Consider the following 9,953-nt stretch of genomic DNA (forward strand, 5'->3'; position numbering starts at 1 on the left):
CAATATGACATTTTCCTTCGAATTATAAGTACTCAGTAGAAGCATACAGACAGGTCTCACCTCTGACAAACACATAGGCAGAGTGGGTGTCGAAGCCTGACTTGGTGTTGACACGCAGAGTGTAGAGACCCTCATCTTCTTTGTTCAGATGCACAAGAGTTAAAGTGGCTCGCTCACCACTCCAGTGCATTTGCACCCACTTAGAAGGTGACAAGGCGACACCTGATAAAAAAAGGGATCATTATAGACTGTAAACTGTGCTTTAATGAATAGCTCCTGCATATAAAGAGCACATAGGAGGACAATGGTTAGGAGATGGTGACTTCTGCTTCAGTAAATGTGCAAGTAACATTTTAAAATGCACTTAGCATTCATACATACCATTTCTGTACCACACTATCTCTGGCTGGTAGCGCTTCACAGTGGGGTAGACAATGACTGTACAGCCCAAACTCATGGTCTCTCCCTCACGGCCAAAAGAAACGTCAAACTTGTCAATGATGGTAGTGTTGAAGGTCACGCCATATTCAGGGCTGAAACCATCTGAGCAAATATGAATAGAAACAAATTATTTATATTACACACATTCAAATGATTATAAATGAGGTGTAGAATATAAAGACCAAAACATTTCATTTGTACTTATATAAACAGTTTATAGGAGTGCAGATTTTATCATAAAAGAGAATTATATGGTATAGAAAACTTACGGGGCCTTTCAGTCACTTCTTCACCTTCTTTGAATCCTTCAGAGTGAAAATGCAAAGTAATTCTTTAGTGCACTTTGAGTGAAAAATGTATAATGAAACTATATAACTGCATGGTGCAATGCCAACAGAACCAACGGCTTCTCTTGAAATATTCTGGTTGACCTTGATGTATGTGATTGATACAGCAAACAACATTAAATAATAAAGACCCAGTCAAGACATAGCATTAGCCAGTGGAAAGATGCTCTAGAATAACACAAGGCAAACTAAAGTGCTGTAAGAGCCTTAAAATAGAACGTCAAGAGGACAGCAGCTGAAAACCAGAGCAGAGTGACTTACACTCAAGCATAAGCACAGGGTCTACATTCAGAAGAATACGAGAACAACTTGTGTTGTGCTGCAGATGACTTCATTAACTAAAAATATATAGTACTCAGGTTAATAAAATGTGTTCAATCCAATCTTCATGATTTGCTTTTTATTTCTGAAGGCCAGATCTGAGCCATCATCAATACACAGTTTGATTTTGAGCACATGTAAAACATTATTCAAAAATCCATTGAAATAAGTGAAGTACTCACTTTTAATAATGACAGGGGCAAACGCAGAACTTTCTCCCTTCACGTTAAGTGCAGAGATTCGGTACTCAGCAGTGTCGCTAAAACTACAACTGCAACCAGCAAGAATTATTTAAATATCATTTCAATATAATATAATATATAATTCTAAGAGAATCAAAAATAACAGTTATGCCATTAATGTTGATCTTTTTCATGCATCTGATATTACTATGAAATGAAATCATCGCATGCATTAAGTGCAATATAATAAAGAATGACTTGCGCAAAAATGATTAAACAAATAAAAATGTTCTTTACTTCTTGATTTCCAGAGAATGCATGTTGTATTGGCTTTCTGTGACGTATTTCTCAGGGTGAGACTTAGCATCAATCAAAACATTGTTTTTGTACCTGAAAAGTTAGGGAAACAGAATAGAGTTAATGGGTTTGATGGTTATTTCTATCCAGTTCTGCTGGAATTGGAGTGTTTCTGACCAGGCCACGCGGGGTTTGGGCCATCCAGCCACCGTGCAGTGCAGGGTCACACTCTTCCCCTCCCACACAGTCTGGCCTCGTGGTTTCACGACGAACTCCGGGGGGTGAGTCAAACTGTCCGGATTCATCTTCTTTTGGAATTCTTCTTTCTCATGCATCTTGTTTAAAAAAAAACAACATAAATTAGGACCCCAAGATAAAATAATCATACAAATACGGACACTGCTGGAATAGTTAGTCTGACTAACTTCTACAGTAAGCCTCAAGATACAGTTTTAGGATACAAAAAGTCTTTTAACAGTTAAAAAGACACAATGTTTTATATAAGCATCTTGTTAAACATTTTAGGTCAAACCTTCCTGCTCAGAGCCAGGCGTTCAGCAGACTCTCTCAAACTGGTCTCTCTGGACTTCTTCACAGTTCTCATCTTGAAGTCGGTCTCCCTGGAGAACAGGTTCCTCATGACGACATACCCCACACCCTCCTCCTTCACCTCCTCCTGAGTCTCCATCAGATCCTGGGTAGCCAAATGACTAATGGAAAAGATTAATTAAAGTAAATAAGCAGCCTGACCCAATATTGACTAATACTGTTTGACATATGAGATCCATGTTAGCCTAGACGTACAATTTTACAAAAAACTTGCAAACCATGCAATCACCTGCTTCTGAAGACTGGCACAACGTATCCTATGACCTCTTCTTCTTTGTCCACAGCCAGGTACGAGCGCTTTTCTTTCTTAGAGAGAGTGCTCAGTTTCTTCTCCTTCTTTGAGATCTTGTGTCTAAACGACAGTGAACATCGACAACACCAACAAACACAAAGCTGGATTAGGCAAAATGCATCAAAGATTTTGTACATGACTGAAAATACTTTATTCCATCATAAAATGTCAGTTGCATTTATTATTATTTTTTCCCCTAAATCCTCCTAATGCTAATGGAACAAAAGGTTCTAGATTTCAGTGGGGTTAATGGAATAGGATGTAACGGAGTCACTTGAAAGTCAGTCTTAGTGTGTTAGTGGAAAGTAATATTAGCAGAGGCATCCACTATATTAAGCATTTATTAAAAAAAATAAATGAAAAAGCCTCAAATAAGCAGCACTTTAGAAAAAGCAATTAAATCAATATCCACTACTCCAGGATATTATTACTGTGAGCGCGCACATCATCCTTGTTACAATGTTCCTCATTAGCACACCAAAAAATATTCAACTAATAGTATTACATATTTTTTTTCTTTTAATGCACATTTAGCTAATTGCGATCAAGAAAGATCATGACCAGCTGGAAACAAACATTACTTGAAATGCCAGAGATAAACCATTTAGTATGCATACGATCCTGACAGTCACTCACAACCGCCACCGGCATTATGGGCTTTGGAATGATTTATAGATAAAACATAGAGCTCTGTCTGCTGTTTGAGAGGCTGATCCTTTTATCTCTGACACTGTTACAAAATATTTAAGGATTACAGCAGCTTCCAAGCCATCTGTGGATTGTTTCATAAGACATACAATAATACAAAGTGTAAATTTTGAACAACTACAGGCTATAACAGATTATAATAATTAATGCCAGAAATATTTAAATACTTTCAGAACCATTAAAAATTGCTGTCAGGAACCTAATTTACAACTATAAAAATTTAAATGCACCATTTAAGTGTTTGGTTTGCTATATTCAAAGCATGCATGTGGCAATTTCTGCATAAATAACAACTATCTGAAACACTAATAAACTGTCATGACTGGCAAATAATTTGACTTTTTTTCTGATTCTTCTGAGAGCTCAAATACTGTTCTACTTTAAAGGGATGTCATTAATTCCTCACCCTCATGTTGTTCCAGACCCATAAGACCTTCATTCATCTTCAGAACACAAATGAAAACATTTCAGTGGAAATCCAAGAGCTTTCTTACGTCGTTAAAGTAGTTAATATGCCATCATTGGTTCAAGCTGAATTTTATGAAGCTACGAGAATATTTTGTGTGTGCAAAGAAAAAAATATTTTTTTTTATTTTCCATGTCCGCCTTGAACAGGCATGCATGTGGGGCTGCTGACACAGCCGGCATTCTAAAGTGTTCTGACTATTTTAACAATGTCCTTACTTTGTGGGCCTTGAAAGTTTAAGTTGAGTTGCTGTATAGACAGTGTCAAAAAGCTCCCGGATTTCATCAAAAATTAATTTGGTGTTCCAAAGATGAACTAAGGTCTTAGTAACAACATGAAGGGGAGTTATAATGATAGAATTTTCATTTTTGGGTGAACTAACCCTTTAAACAAATAGCTTTAAAAAAAAAATGGTTTCATCATTTTGCATTATCCTTAAAATCCTGTATAACTTACTTTCTTCTGTGAAACACAAAAGAAAACATTTTAAAGATGGTTGGGAACCAAACTCAAAATGTCTTCTTTTATGCCACAAAAAAAAAAGAAAAATCATACAGGCTTGTAACGAAACAAGGGTGAGTAAATGACAGAATTTTCCTTTTTGCATGAATTATCCCATTAAGCCACCTCAAGCAGCAAAGTTATATACAGTTCATGTACAGTTACAGCCCAGCTCAACTGCTGTGATTTCAAGTTTCAGTGACCATAAATAATCTCTAAGACCATTAATAACTTTGGCTCACTCCCACAGAGGCTCAAATTCTTCCAGCCACAGGGTCGTGGCATCATGGAATCCTCAACAGCACATATGTTCCTCTATAACAAAAGATTCTGAGCTATACATTTATAAATATAGTTCCAATGACTATGAGCATCAAGAAAGCACAACAGCCACAGCACACTCAGCTGGATTATAATTTTTTTTTTTCAAGTATTTGTTTCCATGCATGTTCTCCATGAGGATTAAAAAAAAAAAAGTGATAAGCTGTGAACCAAACCGACTAGCGAAGAGATAAATCACATTTATTACAAACTATTTATAGTGTAAACAAAATGAGCTGAGAGTGTAGGGAAAATCTATATAGCTGCATGTAATTTCCAACACAAGAACGACAGATTTTTAGAGGTATTTTGCTGGTTTGTTTCAAAGCAAACTAACATCGTAAGGTTATAATGAAAGGGTTATGATGTAGGCACTTCATATGATGCACACATTTTCAAGTAAGCAGCATGGAATGTGTTATAAAAGCACTGGTAGCTAAAAAGCAGTGCTTGTGAGGGAGTTGCTGTACAGGGGCCATTCTTCAGGGCAGCATGAGCACAGGGAGAATGTCCCCTATGTCCTCTTACCCATGGCTGCTGCTGCTGCTGCTCACATATGCAGCATAAGACTGGCGGTTAACAGATGATAGGGAGCCTTGGTGGTAGCTGCTCTCATAGCGTGTCTCAAGGTCCCGTTGCTGCTGTTCCTTTTGTAGTTTTAAGGATTTTGACATCCTGAGGTGCTTTTTAGATCGGCCCAAGGACCCTTTCGCTCTCTGCTTGCAGTCTCAAGTACAATTCCCAATGAATGTTAATTCAAATGCACAAAAAAAAAAAAAAAAAAAAAAACACCTGACTCCAAACACAATTTTACTCATGAATCACTGTCAGACAAAAAAAGCCTTAGAGGGTATAGCAGCTTGTCACTGGGGCAGTAACCTTAAAGGGAGATCTTTGTACCTTAGTGTAGTAATACCCTTAAGGTACTACTCTGCATCTTTAGTGGTAAAAAGGTATATTGATGTTCCTTTAAGGGTACTGTCCCAACCAAAAGATGTACACCTAAATAGCTACATACTTTGTATGAACAAGTTTTTTTTTTTTTTTTTGAGATTGTTAAATCCACTATTATTTTTCAGAAACACTGTATGGGCCAACACACATAAGCTATCCAAGACATTTGTTTATGTCTCTTTGTTTACAGTTCCAAAAATAGCAGCAGACACATTCTTGTTCAAATTAATATCGACTTAATATCAAAAAAGCAAAAATAAAAAAAGTCCTACAAAAAACGTTCCTAGTATTTCAAGTATAATGTCAGACACCATACAATCATATGACCAACTATTTTTGTCTGTTGTGGTGATAACTAATTCATGAATTTAGATTAAGTTGTTACAGACGATTGGATGACTTTAACACATTAGCCTACTTCCTATATTTTGGCCAGGCCTATGGACAATTAGAAAACCAAATTCACTTACCAAGTCAAAGTTGCTTTTGCAAAAAGAAGAAGGGGCAAACTCCAAAAAACGAGAAGCCAGTGAAAATCCAGGCACAGCGGCGGGTATGGGGCAGCCGACAGGACGGGACTTCACTGAACAAAAATAATGCTGCCACTCTGCAGATTGTAGCGTCAAGCCACGACCTTGTATGGCCACTAGGTCTGTTAAATATAGACCCTGACTAGGGGGCAGGGAGTTTTAACATGTTAACTCTGGGAACGCGCGTAATTCAATTTATAAACACAATTAGACCAGGAAAGCAAAGTAACATTTACCACAAGACTGCTTTTATAGGCCTCGCGTCGCAAGTAGTCATTAAATCTAGTAGAACATAAGTGATTGAGTATGATATAGTTTTTTTTTTATCTTAAACATTTTATCAAACAATTTTAATTTGCTGTTTTACCACAATATCATATTTTCCCAGCAAACGAAAGTCCCAAAATAATCACAATTAAAATTACAGGCTCGAAACTAAAGTTAACTGTCGTATAATTTATAACAACTATATTGATATCTAAGATATATATGGTATTGATTATGACACGTTTTCAAACTGTTTGCTGTCCCTTTCGGTGTTTCTTACTTGAACGTTCTGCTTTCCTAATAAAAGCATAGCCTATGAATATTTTATTTAACGCATGTATTATATTAGCCTAATATAAAATCTATTTTAGAAAACTTAAATTCTTCTTAATTTTATCTTAAATCTTCTTAAAATATTCAACAAACATATTTTCAAATGAGCTTTATGTAATAAAAAATCCATTATTTTAATGACATCGACACGTTACCTTTTTGTAACAATTGACTAATTTAACTGTCATTCGGGCATTCTTCCTAATTTTGATCATTTGAACCTGCCCCTGCAGTATAAGACATGGGCTATTCCAGTCGTTGATGTAATGATCTGTAGACGGGACTTTACCATTGCACTAATCTACAGAGGGGTGCGGTGAGTCGTCAGTAACCAGCGTGGCAGTCGTTGTTTAGGTGTCCTCCTGTCTTTTTCTGTTTTGTTTTATTACCGGAATAGGTATGTGACATTTTACTCGATTTACTTCATCAGGGTCTAAATCTAGATAGAGATATTTTTATTTGATGTTAGAGTTTTAGAATGTGTATTACAAACGACAGACTGAAGTCAAACAGCTCCGTTGCTAGCTAAGTTATCTTATTTGTAATTATGTGTTATGCCGCGTCCTGTCAGCACAACAAGCTTTATCATTGACCACAAGTACTCTTGTGACTATATTAAGACTATATTTGAATGTGGACGAAGGAACTAAAATAACCTATCAAAATAAACATAACGTCAGCTATAAAAATTTTAAGTAACGTGACGTTACTCCGTTGTTGTTGATAGTTAGCTTGTGGGCTGCTCAGCTAATGTTAACACAGTTAGCAAAACAAACTCATAACCACAGTTTTATATACACAGTAATTTGTTTGTCTTAAAAGTAAGTTGATAAAAAAAATAAACCAAAAGTCACTGTAGTTTATATTGACATGGGTGCGGAATGACTTCTCGTCCTTCTTTTTTGATAACTCATACATTCGTATAATGTTTGCTGAACGTTTTTCACTCAGGGAGAAGCCTAACAAGCATACGTCTCTTCTATTTCAGTTTTCATATTACAGATTTGGCAAAATGTCTAGCAAAAGGGCTAAGGGAAAAACCACCAAAAAGCGCCCCCAGCGGGCCACGTCGAACGTGTTTGCCATGTTCGACCAGTCCCAGATCCAGGAGTTCAAAGAAGCCTTCAACATGATCGACCAGAACCGCGATGGCTTCATTGATAAGGAGGATCTGCATGACATGCTGGCTTCATTAGGTGAGGACCCAATAGAGTTGGCGAGGCAGAAAGGTTAAATCTTTTATCCTTGGCCCTTAATGACCCAGCTTCTTTCTAATGGACTACACTTTTTCTTCACCTTCTTTCACATAAATGCTATAAAAAAATTAGCATAAACTGAGCTCTTAATAAACAAATTTTATATATATATATATATATATATATATATATATATATATATATATATATATATATATATATATATATATATATACATACATACACACACTAATAAGGTAGAAACTATCTTTAGAAAATCAATATATTGCAAGTCATTTAGAGTTTTATTTGCATTCCTTTTTTTCACCTCTATGAGTGTGTCACCTCTAGGAGTGTGTTTGTGTATATACACATAAAATATACACCGTACACACATTATGTAAACAAACTCTTTTATTTTGAATGCGATTAATCGTTTGACAGCACTAAAATATTTAGTTAACAACATTCTTCAAAATGTCTTCTTTTGTGCTCAGCAGAATAAAGAATTTTATTCTGGAATTTATTTCGGGGTGAAATATCACTTTAAAAGATACATTTAATCAAATACAAACTGCTTTTGACTGATAAGTTATTTCGTTGTTAGGTAAGAACCCCACAGACGAATACCTGGAGGCAATGATGAATGAAGCCCCTGGTCCCATTAACTTCACCATGTTCCTCACAATGTTTGGAGAGAAGCTTAATGGCACAGATCCTGAAGATGTTATCAAAAACGCATTTGGTTGTTTTGATGAGGAGGGGACGGGTAAGCATGAACAGTAACACTGGCGATATGTATTAGTCTGAAGTATCAAAATTAAAGGATTATATGCTGTATTTGATAAACATTTGTTAGGTTATTATTAAATGGGTTGCCTCCTTTTTCCTAGGTTTTATTCAGGAGGACTACCTGAGGGAGCTCTTGACCACTATGGGAGACAGGTTCACAGACGAAGAAGTGGACGAGCTGTTTAGAGAGGCCCCTATTGACAAGAAAGGAAACTTCAACTACGTAGAATTTACGCGCATCCTGAAACACGGTGCTAAAGATAAGGATGATTAGGAAAAGGCCAAACACTACTGAAACTAATGAAAATTACACTGTAACGCTATTACATGTATAATGGTCTTCTTTCCCCCCACATTCATGGGCTAGTGCAAAGGGGATATATTCATCAGCAAGGCAAAATCATTGGACTCTACTGGACCTTCTCATAAACAGTAGACTTGTACATATCTATGAAATAAACAGACATGTAATCTGTGGTAAACCTCAAAATGAATGAATGCTGTTCTGGTATGTAAATGTTGAGAAATAAATTCTGGAATTATTCCTTGTAGCCTGGAGTTGCTGGATATTTACACCTTTGTAATAAACAATTTGAAATAAGTCAACTCATCAGATTTTCATTAAAGAATGTGGGGTATTTTATGAAAAAAATAGTTTAAAGTTTCTCCCAACATTTTTTTTACCATTAAAAAACGGTATTTTAACATTTTAATTCATAATATAATTAAAACCTAGTGGAGATAGGATTTTACAGAACAGGACAAATTGAAAAAAAATTTACAGAGATGACACAAAAGTTGTCTTCAAATGTTTAATTTCTCTCAATAACTACACAACAGCATTTTAGACAGAAATTGATGGGGAAAACCACCAGTGGTTTGAAGCACCCTGAGATTTAATCATGATAAAAACAAAACAAGGACTATCCATTCTGAAACATTTTGCTTAGTATATTTTTTTATCCAAAAGTTTTACTGCATGAAACATATTGAATTCGATCATTTATTTATTTTAGATCCTTTAAAAGGATATTCTTCCAGCACCATTTGTTTCTCTTTGATCAAAATAAGATTATAAATCCAACATCTGTCAGGCTAGATAACAGAGTTTCAAGAGAGAACAGTGTAGTCCAGATGTTCAAAACTCCTTAAACCTAGCCAGAAATATTTCCAAATATTAACATGAAAAATCTTAACTCATAAGAAATGATATCAAATAGTTTCGAATGCTGCCTGTTCTTCTCTGCGTGACAGGTGCGTGTGTAGGTTGTGGGCGAACTGCAGGACCACCTCCAGTGCCAAAGCTTTCAGTGAGGTTCTTCATTTACAGCACCAGTAACTACTGATGTCTGGAGTCTTTCTTCATGATCATTCTGCTAAGGCTAAGTTTTTTGTC

At 36.0% G+C, this 9,953-nt stretch overlaps 2 protein-coding genes across 3 annotated transcripts in view; one reads left to right on the forward strand and one right to left on the reverse strand.

Annotated features, from left to right (window-relative positions):
• Nucleotides 1-6,074, reverse strand: part of LOC127946588 (myomesin-1) — a 20,487-nt gene extending 14,413 nt beyond the window's left edge. The window contains exons 1-10 of one of the 2 annotated variants that reach the window (XM_052543266.1): nucleotides 5,910-6,074; nucleotides 5,014-5,212; nucleotides 2,427-2,549; nucleotides 2,121-2,298; nucleotides 1,766-1,923; nucleotides 1,589-1,681; nucleotides 1,292-1,380; nucleotides 711-746; nucleotides 382-543; nucleotides 61-222 (exon numbers count right to left, since the gene is read on the reverse strand). In XM_052543266.1, the coding sequence (XP_052399226.1) occupies nucleotides 61-222; nucleotides 382-543; nucleotides 711-746; nucleotides 1,292-1,380; nucleotides 1,589-1,681; nucleotides 1,766-1,923; nucleotides 2,121-2,298; nucleotides 2,427-2,549; nucleotides 5,014-5,159 (1,147 nt within the window). In that variant the 5' untranslated portion in view covers nucleotides 5,160-5,212; nucleotides 5,910-6,074. The remainder of the gene's footprint in view (nucleotides 1-60; nucleotides 223-381; nucleotides 544-710; nucleotides 747-1,291; nucleotides 1,381-1,588; nucleotides 1,682-1,765; nucleotides 1,924-2,120; nucleotides 2,299-2,426; nucleotides 2,550-5,013; nucleotides 5,213-5,909) is intronic. The other variant, XM_052543267.1, reaches the window with a different exon arrangement.
• A 735-nt stretch (nucleotides 6,075-6,809) lies between these two features.
• LOC127946595 (myosin regulatory light chain 2, smooth muscle minor isoform-like) lies at nucleotides 6,810-9,158 on the forward strand. The gene is made up of 4 exons (XM_052543274.1): nucleotides 6,810-6,966; nucleotides 7,558-7,765; nucleotides 8,373-8,534; nucleotides 8,659-9,158. Exons 2-4 carry the CDS (start codon nucleotides 7,582-7,584, stop codon nucleotides 8,829-8,831), a joined length of 519 nt encoding a protein of 172 aa, XP_052399234.1. The 5' UTR covers nucleotides 6,810-6,966; nucleotides 7,558-7,581; the 3' UTR covers nucleotides 8,832-9,158.
• The last annotated feature ends 795 nt before the right edge of the window (nucleotides 9,159-9,953 follow it).

Source organism: Carassius gibelio, chromosome A24 (genome assembly GCF_023724105.1).
Source record: "Carassius gibelio isolate Cgi1373 ecotype wild population from Czech Republic chromosome A24, carGib1.2-hapl.c, whole genome shotgun sequence".
NCBI classification, from domain to species: domain Eukaryota; kingdom Metazoa; phylum Chordata; class Actinopteri; order Cypriniformes; family Cyprinidae; genus Carassius; species Carassius gibelio.